Source organism: Myotis lucifugus, unplaced genomic scaffold, assembly GCF_000147115.1.
Source record: "Myotis lucifugus unplaced genomic scaffold, Myoluc2.0 scaffold_622, whole genome shotgun sequence".
Taxonomy (NCBI): Eukaryota; Metazoa; Chordata; class Mammalia; order Chiroptera; family Vespertilionidae; genus Myotis; species Myotis lucifugus.
This window is the reverse complement of record NW_005871670.1, coordinates 227,604-251,229: the sequence shown is the minus strand read 5'-3', so window position 1 is coordinate 251,229 and position 23,626 is coordinate 227,604. Positions and strand designations below refer to the sequence as shown.

The 23,626-nt window shown below is 49.7% G+C and overlaps 1 protein-coding gene across 3 annotated transcripts in view; it reads right to left on the bottom strand.

The window, feature by feature from the left end:
- The window catches only part of LMF1 (lipase maturation factor 1), a 110,598-nt gene that overhangs the window by 53,793 nt on the left and 33,179 nt on the right, over nt 1-23,626 (bottom strand). For 2 of the 3 annotated variants that reach the window (XM_006104928.3, XM_023746048.1), the window contains exon 4: nt 835-983. The exons of the other annotated variant lie outside the window; for it this stretch is intronic. In XM_006104928.3, coding sequence (XP_006104990.1) covers nt 835-983 — 149 coding nt within the window. The remainder of the gene's footprint in view (nt 1-834; nt 984-23,626) is intronic. 3 annotated transcript variants of the gene reach the window in all.

Below are 23,626 nucleotides of genomic sequence, written 5' to 3'. Positions count from 1 at the left end.
CTTAAAGCAAACACACACTTAGCATATCTGTAGGACAAGGTTTCCAATTTAAGAGAATTTAGTATTTATAATGTTTTAATAAAAAAATTAAGACCTTATTTACTTAATAGAAGAGAGAGTGAAAAAGAAGGGAAAACTGCCAAATTCTCTTGCCTACAGCCGGAAGTCAGAAGGAACCACGGCGCTCCTCATTGTAAGGCTCAGATAATGTTTCTCAAAAACTTCAGGGCAACTGCTGGTGAAGTGAAAAGTGGGATACGCACTCTCAGAGGCTCTGTAGACGGTGGAAGCTAAGGAACTCTAGTTTCCAGGGTTGAGCAGGAGAGCGTAAGAGGTGAACACAGGCGAGCAGCCGGCTGAGCACAGCACAGAGAACACAAATGCCCCCAATGGCCACACTGGAGTAAAGAGAACAGCTGAACCCCCTTCCACCCCCCAAATCCATGAGCATGGCGTCCAAAAGCAAAGACTACCAGGCAGAGACAGAGGAAAGCCAGCGTGGCTGTCTCCGGTTGAGGATTCAGGTGACGTGGTGCCCTTCTGACTGATTTAAAGTGATGGGAAATGTTTCGGACATTCCAGAGAACTCGGGAAGGCCGGTGAGAAAGAAGCACTGAGAGGCTGTACCCCACGAGTCTGTGGCACGGACTGAGCGCTCTTGTTGTGCACAGAAAGTGGTCGTGTGAAGGACCAGGGAAGCCAATGGAGTTTCCAGGGCTCAGTAATAGGCACTGGACATCACAGAAAGGGGAGAAGGGGCCCAGCTGGCCCAGCCCGACCGACTGGAGGACAGTACATTTCCCCCCAAATATTACAAATAAGAGTTCTACTTACTGCTCCGAGCATGATTCTGAAAATCAGCCACCGAAAGCCCCACAGAACGATCCGGGACGTGGGGGTCTTCCTGGGCAGTCGAGACAGAGTCCAAAGAGGGCACAGGAAAATCCCCAGGAACCCTGTTTCCAGAAGCTGGGACTCCCATCCTGACGGTGACAGTAAGAACAAAGGGCCATGTTAGCCACAGGGGGACATGCTCTACAGAAACAGTCCCACCCAGTTCAGTTTAACCTAACAGTCCTGAACACAGGATGGATGGGTGACCGAGGAGCGCGGCAGCCCACAGTCAAGAAGCACCTCGGTGGCAGCTTGTGGCCGTGCCCCAGCGCCCGAGCCAAGCCCCTGCATTCAGACCACTGCCTCCTGTCCTCAGGGCATTGCAAATGCGACACGGCCTCATGCTGAGCACACACTGCCAACGGGGGCTGGAGAGGCCTCTTCCATTCATAGGCTTGCATTTGCAGTCATGACTCGATGCATTCTTCCCCGAGGAGCATTCACCAGGATGGACAACGTGCACCGAGGAGGCCAGAGACCTGCATGTGAGGTTCTGACTGCAAAGCTGACTCAGGTCCCTGTCTGCCCAGGTGAGGGAGGAAGTCAGGGGAGACACAGGATAAGTACCCGTAACATGGCCCTTGTCTGCCCCAAGTGAGAGAGGAAATCAGGGGAGACACAAGACAGGTGGAAGTGACATAGTCCCATCTGGCCCAGGTGAGGGAGAAAGCCAGGGGAGTCACAGGTACAGGTGACATGGCCCCTGTCTGCCCCAGGTGAGGGAGTAAGTTTCGGGGAGACATGAGACAGGTATAGGTGACATAGCATGTCTGTCCCAAGTGAGAGTCATAGGGAGACATGAGACAGGTATAGATGACATAGCCTGTCTGCCCCAGGTGAGACAGAAAGTCGAAGGAAGACATGGGACAGATCTAGGTGACAGCCTCTGTCTGCCCCAGGTGAGGGAAGAAGCCACAGGGAGTCAGAGATGCAGGTGACAAGGCCCTCATCTGTCCCAGGTGAGGAAGGAAGCCAGAGACACAGGATAGGTACAGGTGACATGGCCTCCACCTGCACTAGGTGAGGATGTCATAAGGAGACACGGGACAAGTAAAGGTGACACAGCCCGTCTTCCCCAAGTGAGGGAAGAAGCCAAAGAGAGTCACAGGCACAGGTAACATGGCCCGTCTGCCCCAGGTGAGGGAGGAAGTCAGGGGAGAAGCAGGAGCAGGTGATGCGGCTCCAGATGAAACTGCCCCATGTCAGCCCCACGTGGGCTCAGTCCATTATGGCAGCAGCTCTCCAGGTTCGATGTGAGCGGTGCTAGCTAATCCTTCTTGCTGGGAGCCCCATGTGAGACATGCGGGTGAGTGTAGTGCACCCGAAAGCACGTTCTCGCAGAGGAGATGGCATTCCAAGTCCTAACCACTCACTGAGTTGGCCCCACTGTGCAAACAGCTGCTCAGTGTCACCCAACCCAGAACAGCTTTAGGCGGTTGTAAACCGGGCTCTTCAAAAGGAACATGCACTGCTTTTTGCATATTGCACAAGTTCCTGTTAATAAAATATTATGCTGCATTACATATTCTGTACATATTCTGTGGTTCCATTTATAGAAGGTTCTAGAATGAGGAAAACTGATGCAGGTGAAAGAAATTGGAACACAGCTGCCTGGAGAGGCGGGCCGGGGGACATGGAGTCTGCGCCTGTCGGGGAGTGTGCTCCCCGAGAATCACCAGAGGAACCTGACGGCCTGAGCATTGTTTCTTCCTCAGACACAAACCTATACGAATCCTGTACCCTAGTTCTAGGCTGATGGACAGGTCTTCAGGCCTGAAACTTGTTTGAGGGCACTGAATATTGAATTGAGCAATGAACAGACATGTGACGAAGCCAGCAGAGCGAAAAAGCGCGGAGTCCAGGCAGGGGAGCGCATAGGTTTCACTGTACAGCTGTTTGAAACTCTCTGGAGTTTGGAATTTTTCGTTAGATGCGGGGTGGCAGGATTCCACTTACTCTCACGTGTTCTTTTGAGAGAGCAGGTCTTTTGCAGCAATGCAGTGCCTGCGTGCGGCATGCCTGACACAGGGTGACAGTGACTGTCACCGCCGAGGGGCAGGTGGTCTCGCCTGGATGAGCAGCTGGTGTCAGTGGACCCATGTGCCCGCTGCTAGGGTCTCTGGGGAGATGATTCCAGAAGCAGAAAGAAGCCTGAACAGTGCTGGGGGCCAAGGCAAGGTGGGCAGGAGGAGCACAGCACCACTGGCCGCGGTGGGTCCTGCAGCACCGCTGTCAGCTGATGGAGAGAAAAGCTGAGCCGCAGGGCGCTCGGGCCAAGGCCAGGAAGGGGAGACTGATGCATGGGATGCCCATATGGCCCAGTCCCGCCCCTCCGGGGCCCCCTGCACCGCACCCAGCATTGGACACACACAGCGGCTTCCCTCAGAGGTTCAAGAGGGGCAAGTGCAGAAAGTGTCTTCACTAGTTTTATGAGATTTCAGACACAGAGCAATTGCTTATTTTGATTTTAGAAAACCTTTGCATTACAACTTGCTTCACACTCCCCTTCTCTTAGCCAGAAAAAAAAATGAACTTTGTTACATATGCCAATTTCTATCATTTTATCTCAAGATAATTTTCATTAAACTTGAACTTCTTTCACTTGGGGTGCATTTATAATACATGTGATTGGATGAGCAAAGGATACGCAGCACGTGGAAGTGGCGACAGTCACAGCTCAGAGTTGCTTATTTACGGACATGCCCTCTTTTTGAGAAAACACCTCAAAGGCCCCCCCCCCACCCCGTTCTGATCCCTCCTCCACTTGGTGGTGAGAGGCCCGTGCCTCACACAGCCCTGTGGGCAGAGCAGGCAGAGCTGGGGCTTCTGAGCAGAGAGAAAGCCAGGTTGGAACACCCCCCCAGGATACCTAGAAGAGCTGACGCACCACCCCAAGTGTGAGGTCCTCACTCGACTCCACAGTGCAAAGCCTGCCTCGCTCGCGCTCCTGCAAACCCTGCAAACTGAGACCCCACGTGGGTGAGCAGAGCCTTCCCTGGGTGCGGGCCTGCCTGCTCTAATTGTCACCTCACTTTGCACAGATGTAATGAACTGAATTTTAATATGCTGTTTGAGTGACACCAATCAAAGTGATATGCAAATGGCAGAGCCCAGAGACCGTCTAAGTGCCAGGAAGCAGGTGACAGGGTAGGCAAGGGCTGGGACACGCTGTCACCTTAGGGATGTGCGTGTACTAGCAGAGGGTCACCTACTCAACGTGCCTAACCCTGCTGGGGTGCATGGGAGAGTGGACACTCAGAAGCCAAGGCGTGCAGGCTTCCTACTGCAGGACCCCTCTGCTCCCACCTGCCCCCTCTCTCACTGGAGCTGGCCACTGGCCCCCCGGCCATCAGTACTCCCTGATACGGCTGGGGAGGAAAGGGTCGCCTGCAGACCCACCTGCTTCTGCTTTCTTTGCTTGGATCTAGTCGAATTTCAGCAGCTGTGCTGCCTGCACAAGGAACACCATTGTTCTCCGCTTCAGTGTGGTGGGGAGGCGTCCTCAGAAAAACAAATGCCCAGTGCGCTGCCGTGGCGGCTTCCTGTGGCGGAGAGGCTGTCCGTGCGCCGGCGGATGGCCCCGCACACAGCACATGGCTGAGACGTGCTCACGACTGTCAACGGGCTCCGCTAGGTGCTGCTTACTCAGTGTAAGCGCCGTTTAGCCTGTGCTCAGTCTTTGGGGGAGGGGGGAACATATTTGGCCCTTTCACTTGGCAACACAATTATGGTGGCCCTGGAAGGTTCTGTTCCATTGGATGTATTGGGGTGATGGTCCCGCCAGTGGCTTTTGGGGTGACGGTTAGCAAATGCCCATAAGGAAGCCATGAGCTGCACCTGCCTGTTTCTGGAACTTCCACCTCTATGGCTGCTGGCTCATTTTGAATAACACAACCAGCCCTCAACCAGCCACGTTTGGAAAATTTCCACATAAAACTGAAGGGAAAACACCTCCAGTTGTGGGCCTGAGGACCTGGTGCTCCAGCCCAGACACTGACAAACAAGTGGCCATGGGGCCACTGGGTGTGGGCCGTGCTGCATGCTCCCTTTTCCGAGGAACAGCTAACTTGCCCACTGTCTCCAGGGACGTCCCGGACAGGCAGCAGAAGTGGGGAGGAGCCAGACCAGGGTGAGCTGCGGGCTCTCCCAGCCTGGTCCTCACGGGCTAGTGAACCTTGACGCGGTGTTGACCAGAGCTCAAGGGCGGCCGTCGTCCATGGCATCCAGGTCTGAGGCGGCCACAGCCCCTCATCTTGTGGTCTGTGGGCAGCCTGGGTGTCCTGCTAGCTGGGACCAGCCATGCCTGCGTAGACTCAAACAGTCAGAACAGCTGGATGCTCTCCTACTGGCTTGTGAGTTTAAATAAAACTCCTTGGCACGGGGCACATAACCTGTGTCTGCCAGGGCAGCTGCACGCAAAGTCTGAGGAAAGGTCCCACAAAACATGCTGAATTTGGACCCCCGGCCTCCAGGCCCAAGTCCTGACTTGTGGGGTCCCTCATTCCTCTGGCCCAGCTTGGGGCAACTGCTCTCCAATAAAACTGACGTAAAAATGGTGCTGATGTTTCTCTTCTATCTACTCAGGGGCAAGTGAAGATGTTTTCTATTGAAGACCCAGAAAGTTCACCAAGAGGCCTGACCTGTGTGTGGCAACGTGCACGCTGGCAAATGGGTGGGCGATGTGGCGCCTTCAGGATGAGCAGTGTGAGCGGGGCACTGCCCTGGCTCTGACTGTGCTCTGGACAGGAAGAGGTGGGGAAGCCAGCAGACACGCTCCAGCCAACAAGTGGACCGCGGGGCTGAGGGCTCAGAGGTCGCCCAGGAGCAAAGACAACACCCAACAGGCTGAGCCGCCGCTGACCGAGGAGGAGGCAACTAAAACAATGCTTCAGGGGCAGAAGCTGCCGACACGGCCACTCTAGAAGAAAATACCAGCTGAGGCTTCGTTACCTTCCTTGAAACTGTTACAGTTACTTAGAAAGAGTAATTAAATTTTGCACATATGGATCCTTCAGAAATGACAGCCACCATCCATGTTAGAAGTAGGAACCCATTAGCTTCACGTTAAAATCGGGGAAAATGGAGAAAAGCGCTTCCCTCCTGACGGGCTGTCACTCCTGTGCTGAGCCCCCGCCCTCGGCCGCCGGGGGCTCCTAATGATGCCCTGGAGACCACGCGAGCTCTTAAAAGTTATTTCCTTAATCTTTATGGGTTGCATGCTAGGATGGAAAGTTCTGGAGTGGCATACCAGATCTTGTCTGCAGTCACTGACATGGCAATGAGTTTCGGGGACAAGAAAGCACCCCTGATGCAGATGAGGTGACCCTGTCTTCCCTACACAGAGGTGGCACCTTGCTCTGTCACACAGCACCAGCTTCTGCAGAAATGCAGCCTGCTGTAAGGGGGAGGGAGGCTCTGGGAGCCGATGCACGAGATGGGGAATGCAGGTCAATGGGTGGGGCACAAGCGAAGGAGCACTGTCCCTGGCCCCCTCTGTGATGGTGGATGGTTCTAGGTTCTGCTCACCCCCTCATCCTGGCCTCACAACACATAGTGAGGTTTGAAGGACTGGCGATGGCTCCTGGGGAGGTTTGGGCAAGGGGAGCCAGGCAGAGCTTGGTCAGCAAAATGGTGGGATGAGGCGGGCAGCTCAGACTTCACGCACGGCGACACGCGGTGCTGTTCACTCCAATCCCTGGTCCTCCCTCAGCGAACTGCAGACAGTGGGAGCCTCTGCAGACCCTAAGTACAGAGGGCCACCTGGGTCTGCCCAAGATGTAGGGCCTGGCCACCCAGGCTATGCCATGATGAGGGAGGCAGGCACTGGCCCCAAGTCCCGGGGGATGTTTTGACCTTGTCTGTGGTCATGAACACATAAGGGCCCTGCTTCTCTGTGTGTCTCTGACTCCGGGGAAAGTAACTTCTGTGATAATGCAGCAGAAAGCTCCCTTCAAAGATGTGGGCTCTTATCTCGGCCTTGGGAGGTCTTGCAGGCTCATGGTCGGTCAAGGGAGGAGCCTTTCTTCTCAGCTGGCCCAGGGTTCAGGCTGTGCCTTCACAAATCCTACCACTCCAAGCTGTTTCTGCTTGTGTGCTCCCAAGACATGACCATTCCTCCAAACCAAATTTCAGAGTTTTTATCACTGTCACTCAGCATGCGTGACTGTAGTGCCACTTAAGGAAAGTTGCATTTTGCAAGTGGAGTGGTGGTCAAGCGTGGAGGCCCTGCTACACAGAAGCACCGCAAAGGATCAGGCCCGGAGTGCACTGTGGTGGGGGGCCAGCTGGAGCCCCAACTCCACTGGTATGCAGCCTTGGATAAGTGAGGAAAGGACAGTTCTGCTGCAGTGTGTCTCCCTGTGAGCCGGGCCTGGGCTGGCAGGGGCTGCACAGCAGCCGGAAGCAGAGGGAGGTCCCTCATCCTGTCCGTGAACCAGTTCGCCTGCCAGGCTTTCACCCAGACGGGACCTGGAAGAGCTGCTGACCGCCCAGTTACTGCTGCAAATACCACTGTTGCGAGGGGCGAACTCCGCCAACTGATCGGTTAAAACATTTTCCTCTTTCACTGAGACAAAATATAACTCAAGATCAGGTTAAAAAAGCCCACAAGGGAGGCTAAGACAAAATTTGAAAGCGTTTAGAAATAGCATCCCGTGAGCAAGTGCCTGTCTAGCAAGTCATGGGGAAGATGCATTTGTCTTTTCTTGACCTGAACAAGGCCACCCAGCAACCTGCCCAGCCTATCCAGCAAGGCCAGGAATCTATATTCGGATGGCTCACACAGTTCTCTCCATCTTACATTCCCCTCAACACACTCACCATGGCAACTAGCCACAGCCGAGAGGCACCACACATGTGCCTATAGGAGGGCATAGTTTACAGGGCTTTGCCCAGGCCCACTAACCCCTTCTGGCTGCCAGAATGACCTGGCAGAGCCACTCTTGCCCGAGGAGGACAGACGAGGGCCATCCTTTATCCTCAGGGGTCAGGGAGGTACTGACATCAGCTCCCCTCCAGAGATGAGGCCCTGCTCCTGCCCACCTCCCAGCCTGGGCCCCACTCACTCCTGCCGGGCCTGGTCTGGAGCCTCCTATGTCCCCACTTTGGCCCACAGGACCTGCTTAGAACAGGGTCTGTCCAGGAATCTCTAGAACCAGCCTGAGCTGGGCAGGTCCCTTGGATGGAGCCTAACCACTAAAAGCAGCCAGCCACAGAGGACTTCACATTTTAGCCAGGGGTCAGATCGTAAATGAGAATGCATTTTCCTAGCAAGATATTTTTGAAAGAGCAGGTTAAAGGTTTCACGCTTTAAACAAAACCATTTTAAATTGCATGTTCTGAACTATGAGGCGTTTAACAAATTGTTAATATATGTTTTGAGGATGTCCTCGGGCACTGCAGGGAACAGGAAGCGACCCGTGTGACCCACACACCCACACAGTGACCCTCGTGTCCACTGCACTTTTCATGGTGCGAGCTAATACTTGGTTGCTGTGGCAACCAGACTTCCTAGCCCCAGGTGTCCCCTGTTGCTTAGATGTATGCAGGTGTCACCAGCTAGCCCCAGAACAAAATCTATAGTAATGACCTTAGCTAGCTCATTGGTTTAGATAAATATGAAAATGCTTCCTGTCAACGGAAATTAGACTTAGCAACGGATTTTTTAGGATTAATATATTCCAAATATTTAACATATATCAGGCTGAAGGGCGCAGCGCATTACCATTTCTTTGTCTTTTGTTTCTTGTGCATAAAAATTAGCCAAAGCTTGCCTCAGAGTGCCTTGTCGGAATCCAATGATGTGACGGTCAGTTCTGCCCACAGGGCTGACAGCGGGAACGTTCTGGCTCTGTCTGTGCTGTCCAGCGTCCACTGACCACACGGAGGCTGCTGAGTCTTAAACTCAGCTTGAGGGGGACAGGGCAGACCTGGCCCTCCTCTCGGTCATCCCCGGAGGCATGTCTGCTCAGAGGCACTGTGTCCACAGGCCCTGGGTGGAGCGGGCCAGTCTATTCCAGCACGGCAGCTGGGAGCTCCTGCCCCATGCCCAGAGGGCTCTTGTGCCCACAGAAATGGGCACTGGGGGCAGAGATCTAAGTTGGGCCTGGGCTTCCAGCAAAGGAGAAGATCCTAGGGCAGAGCAGATACCAGGTGGACGAGGCAGGCAGTCAGTGGGGCACACAGTCAGTGTCACCCTCATTCCTCACCCCACATTTGAGTGGGCAGTCACCACCCAGGGCCCAGTGCACGTGGGTTTCACCCTCACCCCACATCTTAGTGGACTGTCAGCATGAAAGGCCCTGGTGACCACAGAAGGGGTTACCCTCACTCACATCTTAGTGGGCTGTCAGCACACAGGGCCCCATGTCCCGAAAAGTGGGTGTCACCCTCACCCCACATAGTCTTGGAGGATGACCTGTTTTCCCTCACAGCTTTTCCCACACACTTAGTGAACCTGGTTTCCAGGGATCCTCCATGTTGTGGATGGGCACACGCTTGTCACATGAGAGGGTGGGGCCTGGCTTGTGGGAGAGGCCAACATACCCAGTTAATACATAAACACACATATTTGTAAGAAATAATGGGGAGGGTCACTTCACCAGTAAAGTAGGAGTCAGACACTTCCACCTGGCACGTGCATAGGTCAGAGGTCAGGGTGGTCCTCTAGCCCAGGGGTGGGCAAACTTTTTGACTCGAGGGCCACAATGGGTTCTTAAACTGGACCGGAGGGCCGGAATAAAAGCATGGATGGAGTGTTTGTGTGAACTAATATAAATTCAAAGTAAACATCATTATATAAAAGGGTACGGTCTTTTTTTTTTTTAGTTTTATTCATTTCAAACAGGCCGGATCCGGCCCGCGGGCCGTAGTTTGCCCACGGCTGTTCTAGCTCTGGCCCACATAGACAACGTCTCCTCTGGGGGTCAGTGCAGTGGATAAACCAGCATTCTTCCTCTCTCCCCACACCTCTGTTTATCCACATGCCCTAATTAGTGGACGCACCTTGCTGACCGACCTCACAGCCCTTTGAAAGCGAGTTGTCTCTGGCCCTCCAGCAAGGCCAGTGATAATAGGCAGCTCTTGGGCCCAGAGGCTGGGATGGTGGCTGAAGGGCAGCCCACCATACAGACCCACTCTGGGCAGTGTGTGCACCCCATGGGGACAGGGAAGAGAGGGCCGAGCATCTTAGCCACAAAAACCAGGGCCTGGTGGGCACTTCTGACAGTTATAATCTCGCTCGGAGGCCCCTTTCAAAGGAGCGCTGGGTGGTGGTTCAGCGACATGGGGAGGGGCAGTGACATTCTCAGGCATCTAGAAGGATCAGGTTTCAGCTAAGTGAGCTGACAAGAATGAACACAGGAAACCACAGAAAACCTGCAGGTGAAGCTGACCAGTGCCTGCCTCGTCCTCCTGCTATCTGCTCTGCCCTGGAATCTTCTCCTTTGCTGGAAGCCCAGGCCCACCATAAGTTTCTGCCCCCGGTGCCCAGCCCTGTGGCCCTTTGTCAAGTGTCTGGTCAGATGCCACTTTCTCAGGGAGGCCTTTCCTGAATGTAACATTTATAACAGGGCCTTAGTCCATCATCATGGCACTGCCTACCCAACTATACTTTCACCACTCCACATACTTCATATCTCACTTATGTCCATTCTCCATTCATGCAGCACCCACAATGCAAGCTCCAGACAGACAAGGTAAAGCATCTATAATAAGCATAACCAAGGATGTAAAGGAAAATATGCTCACAAGGCATTAACAGATGGGAATACTCAGCAGAGAGACAGAACTAAATAAAAATAAAATATCTGAAAGTAAAATTTTACTAAATGAGCTTAATAACAGACTGGAGGGCAGAGAATAAAAAGGTAGTGAATATAAAGATAGTTCAACAGAAGTTATTCAATTTGAAGAACAGAGACTTAATAAAAAGAATAACAAAAGAACAGACCCTCAGGAACTGGTGAAACATCATCAAAAGGTCTGATATACATGCAATTGGAATCCTAGAAGGAGACAACAGAGAAATGCAGAACAAAAACGTTAACATAAATTACAGATTCAAACACCATAGGGAATCAGAAGCAGGATAATATTCAGCTCCCAGTCTCCCCAAATGCCACATGTAGGCACATTATAGTTAAACCGCTGTAAGCCAGTACAGGGCGAGCCCACTGCTCCCTGACTCTGCCCACAAATCCATGGCTGGGAACATGAAGGAGGAGGAGCATTAAAGAGACTAGAAGGGCACATCCATCAAATGTGTTGTATCCTTACGGGGACAAACCAGCTGTAGAAAGGCATTTATTCACGAGACAACTGGCAACACTGGAACACTCACTAAATATTTGATATAATTCACCCTAATTTTTTTAATTAAAAATTTTTTTCAGCAATCAATGAATGCATAAATAAGTGGAATAACAAATCGATGTTTTTTCCCTATCAAATCAATAAATAAAACCAAAAATTTATTTTTCAATTATAGTTGATATATTATATTCGGTTCAGGTATAAGAATTTTCATGCTAGTTTTTTAGCTGTGATAATGGTACTATAGTTACATGGTTTTCAAAGACCCAATCTCTTAGAGGTCTATAATGAAGTATTTGCAAATAAGTAACAGGATGCCTGGGTTTACTTTAAACAACAGAGCAGAAGGGAAGGTCGGGAAATAAAAGATGGGCATGTGCTAGAGAACTGACAGTCTGAGATGATACACGGAGGCGCACGATGCCATTCTCTTTACTTTTGTATTTGTTTGAAAATTTTTGTAATCAGAAGTTAAAGAAAAATAAACAAGCAGGAAACTCTCCCATCTTCTGCCCGGGATGTTTAAAACTGACCACTGGAATTCTCATGAACTGTAACAAATTGTGAAATGCAACTTTTTAAAGTGCCATTTGTTCTAGAAGCCAAACTTATAGTGAGTATGGAAATAAGTCTTTAGAACAGCTGAAAGCCAGCATATCTGGGAGCTGAGATGCCACTACCCATAGTGGTGAGTCTAATCAAACTATTCAGGTCTTACTCTAAAAACAATTAAAAATGTTTTTCTAAAACAACACGGGGGATCTATTTTCAGTTCCTGATTTCCCCGAGCAGATTAAGAATTGGAGACTGAAATGGGACTGAGAGGATCTTCTCTGTGTTCTGGTTTGGAGTCACCATTCCCAGCCTGCAGCGGCTTGTATCCCCGGACCCCTGCCTGGGACCACCGCCCTGAAGCGTAGCCCTCAAATAGAGCAGGGCATTACGTGGGGCCCGAGGGAAGAGAGGCAGGGATCCTGGTTCCTGTGCATGGCCACATTCTCTGAGAAAACTGTAGGATTTGCTCTAGATCAGTGTTCACATAAGAAAGAGGGAACGGGGGAGAAACCAAGATGGCGGCATAGGTAAACACCTGAAATTGCTGCCTCGCACAACCACTTCAAAAATACAACTAAAAGACAAAACGGACATCATCCAGAACCACAGGAAGGCTGGCTGAGTGGAAATTCTACAACTAGAAGGAAAGAGAAAAGCACACTGAGACTCAGAGGAGGTGCAGAAGTAAAGTGCAGAGGTACAGAGGCGCACGCGGAAAGGGCTGGCAACTGAGGACACGGTTGTCTTTTTCAATCGGGAGGGAGTCACAGATCCCGACTGCTCTGAACTCCAGTTCTGGGCGAGGCTCTGGGGACCCAGACTCATACGGGGAGAAACTGGACTGTCTGGCATTGGGCGGAACTCTAGGGCAGCTTTCTCTCAGAGGTGCTTGCAGCAATTACCGTGGGACACTGAGACCCGGGGGGCCTCTTAGGGCAGGATTGACGATCAGCCAGAGCTGTTTGCTCCGCCCTGTTGATTCCCTGAGACCACCCCCCAAGCTGTGCCCAGAGGCTTTTGCATATGAAAGGCCTGGCCCTTTGCAATCTAAAATTACCTAACAAACTGCAGCTGGGTCAGAGGCCCAGAACATCCAAAAGAAGGCTCAAGGCCCCACAGCAGCTTGCATTGTTTCACAGCTGGGCCTCATCTGGGCACCCCCAAACCCCAAACAAAGAAGAGGAATCTGCAGATCTCTCTGTAGCTCCTGCTGGGTAGCCTCAGGCAGAGGCTAAATTAGCACCTCCTTAGAGATCCAAGAGCCAGTGTACCCAGTGGTCAGAGTGGGACCACCCAGATTACAACTCCTCAGATCCATAAGGGACATACTCAGGGGGCAGACTCAGTGAGCACCAAAGCCCCACTGAGGCAAGTCTTGCCCCATAAGGGTGTTTCCAGCACAGTTCTCCCACCATAGACACAGCTGATTCTCACAGCCAATTGGCTTGGAGGTCAATTCCTCCCAGTGATACCTACAACAATCAAGGCTTAACTACAAGACTGTGCACAAAGCCCACAAAGGGGTGCACCAAGAGTATCCACTTCAGGTAATTGGGGAGGCTGAGCCACTGGGCCCTATAGGACACCTAGCACACAAAGCCACTCTATCAACACAGGGAAGCAGCCAAAATGCGGAGACAAAGAAACAGGTCACAAATGACAGAAATGGAGGAAAGCAAACTACCGGATATAGAGTTCAAAACCACAGTTATAAGGTTTTTCAAGAATTTTCTAGAAACCGCCGATAAATTTAGTGAGACCCTCAATAAATCTAGTGAGACCCTCAAGGATATGAAAAAGGACCAACTAGAAATTAAGCATACACTGACTGAAATAAAGAATATTATACAGAGATCCAACAGCAGACTGGAGGATCGCAAGAATCAAGTCAAAGATATGAAATACAAAGAAGCAAAAAACACCCAACTGGAAAAACAAAAAGTAAAAAGAATCCAAAAATATGAAGATAGTGTAAGGAGCCTCTGGGACAACTTCAAGCGTACCAACATCCGAATTATAGGGGTGCCAGAAGAAGAGAGAGAGCAAGATATTGAAAACCTATTTGAAGAAATAATGACAGAAAACTTCCCCTACCTGCTGAAAGAAATAGACTTACAAGTCCAGGAAGCACAGAGAACTCCAAACAAAAGGAATCCAAAGAGGACCACACCAAGACACATCATAATTAAAATGCCAAAAGCAAAAGACAAAGAGAGAATCTTAAAAGCAACAAGAGAAAAACAGTTACCTACAAGGGAGTACCCATAAGATTGTCAGCTGATTTCTCAATAGAAACTATGCAGGCCAGAAGGGAGTGGCAAGAAATATTCAAAGCGATGAATGCCAAGAACCTACAACCAAGATTACTTTACCCAGCAAAGCTATCATTCAGAATTGAAGGTCAGATAAAGAGCTTCACAGATAAGAAAAAGCTAAAGGAGTTCATCACCACCAAACCAGTATTATATGAAATGCTGAAAGGTATCCTTTAAGAGGAGGAAGAAGAAGAAAAAGGTAAAGATACAAATTATGAACAACAACTACACATCTATCAACAAGTGAATCTAAAAATCAAGTGAATAAATAATCTGATGAACAGAATAAACTGGTGAATATAATAGAATCAGGGGCATAGAAAGGGAGTGGACTGACAATTCTCAGGGGGAAAGGGGAGTGGGGGGTTCGGGAAGAGACTGGAAAAAAATCGTACACCTATGGATGAGGACAGTGGGGCGGGGGGGGGGGGTGGTAAGGGCAGAGGGTGGGGTGGGAACCGGGTGGAGGGGAGCTATGGGGGGAAAAAGAGAAACAACTTTAATAATCTGAACAATAAAGATTTAATTTAAAAAAAAAGAGAAAAAAGAGGGAACGTTCACCCTGGATGTTCTGCTCCCAAACCAGAGAGCCTCCACATGTACATGCAAAGCTCCCTCACTGCTCACTCCAGCCACGGCTTCCACTCTGTCACCGCCTAAAGTGTACCTGCCTGCTACCTGCACTTCTGATATTTCCCAGCTGTTATTTCATTGGGGATTATGACTATAATTGCTGATTTGGGCACAATTAAAAAGAGAAATAAAGAAATAGAGTTGTCCACTTATTGATGATGAACCAAATGGATTTAATGGCACCAACTGTCTAGCTGGAATCCAGGTCTTGAAGCCAAGCGACTAAATGGGGAGGCAAAATTTCATCAGGGAAGGTTGCATAATAGTGTTTACTTTGAAACGCTGATCTCATTGTCTTATGTAAATGGGGGCCACTGTGACCCATTCCCTCATTCCCTCTGTCGCTGTAACAGGCAGCACTTGGACACCAATCTAAAACCTGATGATGCGTTGATGACCTTCACGTAAGTCTTGACAAAATTACACACACAGACACACAGGCGCTTACAATTGAGGAAGAACAGGCCTGGACCATTGAGAGCCCAGAAGATTCTGAGGCCTGGAGAGGTCCAGGGGACTCACAGCTATTTGAGGCAACGAGAATCAATGTTTCTGTTTCCTGTGTCACTGCTTTTATCCCCAAGCTCTGGCTGCCTTTCCTAAGGCAGATTAAACAGCTCTAACTAAGATGAAAGGAGATGTCTTGCCTTCAAAAACCACAAAACACAGCACAACATAGCGAGTAGAGGACATTAAACTCACCAGGCTCTAATGAAGCTTCAAGGGCCTAGCCAGGTCCATTACCAGACCATGAGCAGAACAGGCCGCCACATCTACCACTCCAAGTTCTACATCACACCCCAAAGTGCTCTCGGCACAAAAGAAGAAGAGATTGTTTACAAAGTATTTTGCACGTTCAACATTCCTCAGACTCACTGGCTCTCACTTCCATGCCTGTCGCTGGCTTCGCTGAAGCTCAAACCTCAAGACCATCATTTCTTCTGGTTGATCAGGATCAGCCCTTCCTTACCTAATCAGGCTCCACCTCATCTCTGACCCTTCCTTGCACCCACCATACTCTCAGTCACCAACCATCTCCATGCCCAGCGCCTCCTGCTGGGCAGTGGTGTAGAGAACAGGTCAAGCCTGGGACTGGCTGGAGACAGATCCAGTCCCTTCTCAGAGGCTCGACACCCTGCCACCCTCTGCAGACGTCCACCCCTCCCAAATCCCCAGCATTGGCAGGTTGCCCCCTGAACCTTGTCTGCTCCTGCCTCCACAGACAGATTGTTTAGTCCCAGTCCCTGGGAAGGAAGCCTTCCTACCAGGCCAAGGCATCCCTGCTCCAGCTGGACGCACCGGGCCAGTGAGGCCCTCTGTCTCAGTAGGGCCCCCTGAGCGAAAGCCTTTTCCTCCCCTCCCTTTCCCTATCCAGGCTCTTAGACGCCTGCTATCAACACCAGCTCAGCTCACATCTGTTCATCTTTTATTTCATTTTATTAAAACTTACTTATTGTTATTTATTTATTTAGTTAATCTTCACCTGAGGATATATCTTTTTCATTGCTTTGCAGAGAGAGTGGAAGGGGTGAGGGGTAGAGGAAGAGGGAGAAACATTGATGTGAGAGAGACACATCAATTGGTTGCCTCCCACACACACCATGACTGGAGGTGGGGAGCGAACCCGCAACCCAGGTACATGCCCTTGACTGGGAATTGAACCTGCGACCCTTTGGTGCATGGGCTGACACCTTAACCACTGAGCAACACTGGCCAGGGCAAAACTAATTTATTAATCTTTAATCATAGGCAAAAACATTCAGTGAAGATAAATTGGAACTATAGATGAGAAAGAAAAGCGATCCAATCATCCAGAGATAAATATGGTTAATCTCTCTTGGCCGTGAATTTCAGAAGTTTTGATAGAATATTAAAAAAAAATAGAATACAGTACATACTATTTAAAACCCATTTTAACATATCATTAAAATATTTTAACATCATTAAATAGTACTGCAGTCATTAAGTTGTATGGTAACCCACAGAGAAGAGTTACAAATTTGTTTAATTCTCCATGGCTGAACCTTTAAAGTATAACCATTTTCTTCTCCCATAAACATGGCGATGGAATCCTTATATCTGAGTCTTTGTGCACATTCCCAAACCTGCTGTAGGAAACCTTGAACTGGGGCTGGGGACCAACAGGCGTGTAACCACGTGGCCACACTGTCCTCCAGGGAGGTCGCACCAATTCAAGTGCTCCCCATGGCACATAACACATCTAATCATGATAAAACACCAGGCAGACCCAATCTGAGGGACATTCTACCAAATACACGACCAGAACTGCTCTAAACTGTCAAGGTCATGAAAAGCCAGGAAGTCTAGGAGACTGCCACAGAGCAGGGGGCAGCATGGTTCCGGGAGGGACCTGGATGGAGAGAGCACTGGCGGGAAAGCTGGAGAAATCCAAAAAGGTCTGCTGCTCGGTCAACAGTCGTGCCAATGCTGCCACCTCGGTGTGGCCACATGGTTATGTAAGATGTGGACACTAGGGGAAGCTGGGTGAAGGCCGATGGGGACTCCCTGTCTATCTTTGCTGCTCAGTAACTGTCAAGAGCATCTTTCTAGAGTGCTGCCAACATCATTTTCCCAGGTGCGGCTGTGGCCTCAGGCAGTGCCTGGCTTGGCCTGGCCTCAGCATGAGGACACATCTAACTGCCATGAGGAGGAGGCAGCACTTATATATGAGACACCACCTACCCTGACAACAGAGGAACAAAGCATGGCGTGGCCACCGCCAATCCTGCAGGCACCTGCTGATGCGAGGACAGCAAACCCCAGATGGGGCAGAGCTCTGTGGCCCGCAGTCTGGTTGTGCTCCATCATGCGTTGCCTTTGGTTGGGTTCAAGCTACTGACTGTGGATGTTTTGCTCAGAGCTTCTCCTAGGTCTGGCTCAGTGCCAAGGGAGAGGATGGGCCATGTTCCCAGACCTGTGGACTGCCAGCAAGGCCACGGACATCCCCGAGGAGGGCTACGCATATTCTCTCTCAGAAACACCAGGACGCACACCACAACTGTGCTAGCAGTTCTGGGTTCAGGAGACATTTCACTAAAAATCAAAGGCAAGTAATCAGGTTTCTCGATTCAGTGTGTCCCTCACCATCAAGCATAGCCTGCCAAGCTGTTGGTGGCCTCAAGAAGGTGTGATGCCCCCTTTAAGAGTGATGACGTAAGAGCCTGTGGCGGCCACCAGACTATTGGCCGTCTTGTGACACCTACAAGTGGACTCAGAGTTCCTTGATTCCATGTGCAGACAAGCTGTGACTGAGTTCCTCCTGTCCTACACACTATGGGGATGAAGGGGTTGGGCAAAGCCCCGGCCCCCATGGGCTGACAGTCTGGTGGGAGGAGGGGCAGGTGTAGAGACGATAAACTGACGTACAAGATCCATGTCAGAGGAGGCAAGCTGGAGAACCACCGAGTGGGGCCTGGAGCGGGGCCTGGAGCTGTGCAGGTGTGGGAGGTGAAAGTGAGAAACATGTAGCTCCCAGGGGCCATGTCCGACAGCGGGAACAGCCAGTATGGGGGCCATCAGTGGTAATGGACATCACACAAAAATTTATCACTGAATCCTGTCTGCATGTTAATCTTCTAAATGCTCCAAAGACATTCACCAAGACCAAAACCAAACGGAAAACCAGTAACACTATACTGTTAAAGGAATATTAACGTGAGACCAGCCAACGTGCCCATAATAAACACAGGGGATACTGCTTTAAGAGGGGTGTAAAATTCTTGATAAGAGGACACAAGCATCAAGAAGAGATCTGTTATAGGCACTTAGGAACCATTAACAGTACTAAAGCTGCACCGGTATTTGTGTCTCCATTCAGTGACTCCACACAGACAAGAGCTGCTATTGTAATAGCAACAAAGCATGGCCTCCTCGTCTAAAATTTCTGTTTTAAAATATCAAAGCATTTACAAAAGAAACTGGCACACAGCTGCTACTCCAGGGCTCACTTAACAATGCCTCTCCCTGTTACTTGCGCTGGCAAAGGTCAGGCTTGCCGATGCTGTGTTCCTCTTGCATCCAACAATGGGGCATTGGAGCCAGGAAGCTCCAGGGACACATGGCAGATTCTGGAGGTTCCAGGCCAGCCAGTGGCTGTGGTGGTGTCTGATGAGAGCAAAAGCCCTTCTCTGGCCTCTGGGGCTCACGGCAATTTAGGACACATGCGTGTTTACCTGGCAGGGAAGCGGCACTGGGGCAACACGAATAAAATCAGCCTGGTTTGCCGGGCCTCACGTGGGCAGCTGCTAACACGGGAGAAGCGGGGAGAAGCACCATCTCACCCAGCGCGTTTAGCTGTCTTTATGTAAGTGTGACCAAGAAAAGGGCTAACTCCTGGAGGATAACCCTCTATGTGCTCACTCTCTCACTCAACAAACAGTGAGTATCCAGTATACACCTGGCACTGCTCTAGGACAGTGATGGCGAACCTTTTAAGCTCGGCGTGTCAGCATTTTGAAAAACCCTAACTTAACTCTGGTGCCATGTCACATATAGAAATTTTTTGATATTTGTAACCATAGTAAAACAAAGACTTATGTTTTTGATATTTATTTTATATATTTAAATGCCATTTAACAAAGAAAAATCAACCAAAAAAATGAGTTCGCGTGTCACCTCTGATACGCGTGCCATAGGTTCGCCATCACTGCTCTAGGAGCTGGGGGCACAGCAGCAAATCAAGGTAGAGTCCTTGTCTTCAAATGAAAATGTATTTGAGTTGGTGGAGGCAGGCAATAAACAAATAGAACACGTAAGCACTGCATGTGGGATTTAGTTGGTGATACATGCTATGACGACAAACAGAGGCCATGAGCAAACTGGGAGAAGAGAGTTCCAGGCAGAGGGCACAGCAAGCGCAAAGGCCCTGCGTTGGGAACACACTTGATGTGGTTGAGGGATAGCAATATAAAAAATAATGTTTTAATTACTTATGAATGAAGGCCGTTTTCTGCTGTCCTCTAGAATTGATGGGCAAAATGATACTGAGGATGTGGATTTCAGTTTGGGGAGGAAATGGGGAGAGCTCTCATCCATACTCAATGCGCAGATAATTTCTCTTCTCTACTCTGGTGTCCCAGTGTTTGGAGAACCCAATCTCACATAAAGATGTAGATACAAATACTAATAAAACAAAAGTCAGAAAAAAGGAAACAGGATTAAACATGACCCTCCCTAAGAACACTGCTCTGGAACATGTAGGGGAAGAAGGTGGTGGAGAGTGGCTGCATCTCTGAGCCTCACCCAGCACAACGAGGTACCTGGCCCTGTGAACTAATAAGGATCCCTAGGAGGGGGAGAGGGCAGATCTGTCAGTGGCACCCAATCTGACAAAGGGTAACCTGCCCCGTAAGCTCCAGCTCCAGGGGCCTAGCTAGCACCCACTCCAGGCAGTAACGGAGAGCTCCCAAGCGGAAATCTCGATGGAGCAGGGAGAAGAAACTGAGAGATTACCTCATGGGGTTGATTCAGTAAAAGCAGTATTGGGAAAGGTCAAGCAGTTGTGCTGGTGAATCTGGAACAAATTATTGAAACACGATCAGAGATGAAAAACAAAGCAAACCAAAAAAGGAGAGGCGACTATTAACTCCAAGAAAAACAAAGAGTTATTAGGAAAAAAAATTACACTTCATTATTGGCTTAGCAGTCAAAAGTATATAGACAATGTCTACAAGTGACACACCCAGAATAATCCACACACACCACTGAGAAACGTGAGGTAAATACCAGGACTGCGAGAGAAGATGAAGAAGCTACTCTGGAGAACAGGAGAGGGGGGAAGGGTGAAAGGTGCTGCTGTGTTTGCTAGAAGCTGTAGATTACAGTTTCACTTTCTAATCCATGCACAGGTCTATGTTTTCTTAAATAATTGAAAGAATGACCTTCAGGCCTTATCTGGCCACAGTGTGATAAAACCAGAAATTGGTCAACAAAAACAACCTATTAAGCCCTAAGGGCTTGAGATTTTTGAAGCTCTTTTCTAAACAGCACTTGGACCAAAAAGGCATTAGCACTGAGGGTTATAAGCAATACCATCTGCCACTGTCAGGGAGACCCTGGGGTCTCAACTGATGGGGTGGGCCAGGAACACAGTCAGAGGGAGTGGTCACCTGCCTCCATGCTCTCATTAGCAGATAAGAAGAGATGGAAAATTAATGACTTAAACAATCAACACATGATCTTAGAAAATAATAAGCCCCTTCCTCTCCAGGGGGAGGAGGGAAGCAACCTATAAAAGGTAAAAATTAATGAGCTAGAACACTTTTTAAAAAAATCTGATAAATAAAACCGCTTCTTTGATTGAAGAGACCCATGACAAAAATAGCCTACGGCTGTTTAGACCAGTACTTAGCATTACACAGGAGAGTCAGTAGAACTAGAGCTGGGGGTGGAAGTACAGAGGCCACTCTGAACAGTATACAGCCAGGATGCAGTGGGGAAGAGCATGTGAGGTCAGACAGACCCTAGTGTGCAGAGGCTCGCAGCAAGTCTCTAGGGCAGTGATGGCGAACCTATGACACGTGTGTCAGAGGTGACACGCGAACTCATTTTTTTGGTTGATTTTTCTTTGTTAAATGGCATTTAAATATATAAAATAAATATCAAAAACATAAGTCTTTGTTTTACTATGGTTGCAAATATCAAAAAATTTCTATATGTGACACGGCACCAGAGTTAAGTTAGGGTTTTTCAAAATGCTGACACGCCGAGCTCAAAAGGTTTGCCATCACTGCTCTAGGTGATAAAACCACCTTCTTTAACTGTTAGGGCGCTGGCACCCAGGAAACTCTCAACAGTCAGCTGCGATACTATCATTAATTATCCTGTAAACTGAAAAGCAAATGCTACACATCTAATGCTACACTAAAAGTCAAACTTACACATCAACACCATAAAAATAAAAGGTAATTTAGAAGCATCCCAGACAAATGCCATCCAAATGAATTCAGGACTGAAAGTATGAATTACAGCAACAAAATGCTTCTTCAATATACTAGAATTCAGCATATTAAAGCGGTAAGCATGTTTTAGAAGCACAAGTAGGTAACTAGATGTGATGGGAGAAACTTAAAGCAGGCACAGTGTTAATGATAAAGTGAATAAGAAAAAATGGTCTTTAAAATATACTTTCTTCTAGGTTCAACTAAGTAATTTTCATCAGACATTACTAAATGAGAAAAGGAGAGTGGCAGCAATGCAAAGACTATGGTCCCTTTGGGCAGACATTGACCGTGGCCACGAGTGTGTTGTGTGCTGCCCATGTTTGTGCACAGTGCACAGATCTGAGTGGGCACAAAGCCAGGAAAGGCCAGTCAGGTGGGTATTAACTCCAGGGGGACAAAATCAGATGAAAAAGATGACACTAAAGACAGGCACTACCTACATGAAGGAAGTAGAACCCACACCACGAGAGACACTCTAAGGGGCTCCAGTGCCCCAGAACCAGTTTTTCCCCTTTTGACACCCTGGTCCGAATGCCAGGCACCCCCGACAGTCTGGCAACCTGGATGATTCGTGAGGCCCTGTGGACAACTGTGCCAAACTGGGTGACCGCCAGGAGCACCAGCTTCTCCCTTTTGGGATGTACATCACCTTTAGTCTCTTCCCCAGTGCCAACCCCTCACCTGCTCACTCCTTCTCCACCCGCAACAGAAAGTCACACCCTGGGCAGGTCCCTTCAAACCTTCACTGGTGGCCCAGTGACCTGAGAGGAAAGTGCAGTGTGGAGACAGAGAAGAATGAGGCAGAAACACCACCCCTGGATCAAGACTGACCCCGAGACCCTGGCTGAGAAGCACCAGAGCCCAGAGCACTGAGGGTCTCAGACCAGAGGTGGAAGGGCCGCTGGTGCGGAGGAGGGAGGGCTCCCGCAGCGGAGACTCCCCAGAAAGGGCTTGCAGCCGTGGGCGAGCTCACGGTCGGGCGGATGAGGCTGCCTCTGATTATGGGAATAATTTAATTAAAAGAAACTGCTTTCTTGGACATGGGGGCTGGGAAGAGAATCAGACGAACCATAATTAAACCAGAGGATATGAGAACCAGGCGAAGCGAGGACCTGGAGACGGTTTGGGGGGGACCTGCTGCGGCTGAGGTGGCTCAGAGCTCCAAGGCAGCTAATCGCTTCCTGCAGGCAGGCTCCACTCCAGCACTAATAGGTTTTAATAAAAACTTCCAATTGGGCCAGTAAACCCCTCATTAAGCTGTTTTTAAAGCATGAATTTAAGAGCAGCAAGGGTGAGGGGTCACAGGGAGCATTTAATTCACAACGTCTGGTGGGAGGCGCTGCTGTGACTGAGTACACCGGGTTCAAGTGTCCAGGCCTCATAAGCCCAGGACGCCAGCGTCGGACCTGCCTGGAAAACAGACTTAATAAGGCAGAAGCGAAGCGTCCCGCAGGAACAGAGCAAAAAGCTGCTCTCAGTGCAGTGACAACATTCAAAAGCAGCCTGTATGCCGTCCCCGCAGGACAGGCCTCGCCACGCTTGCACAGGTGGCCCAGCTTCCCTACCAGACACCTGTCCAGGGCCGCGCCTAGCCCTGCCTTGGAGGCTCAGCCAGCCCCACCCCGAGGTTCACCCACGGACCTGTCGCTGCAGCCTTGGTGTGTGCCATTCATTCCTGTGCCCACGATGAGGATCTCTCACGGAGACCTCCATGTGCTCACAGCTCGCAGTGCATGATCTGGATCAGCCCCAAGGCCCTCTCCCCTTCCTGGTCCTGCCCCCTGGCTACTGTTCCCGGCAGAACTGGCTGATACCTGCCAGCCCCGAGGAAGACTCTGGACTAGCTGACACTTGGCTTTCACATTAGGATAAAGCAGTAATTCACTGATTATGGTTCTTTTTTTTTCTTTTTTTTAAAAAATATATTTTATTGATTTTTTTACAGAGAGGAAGGGA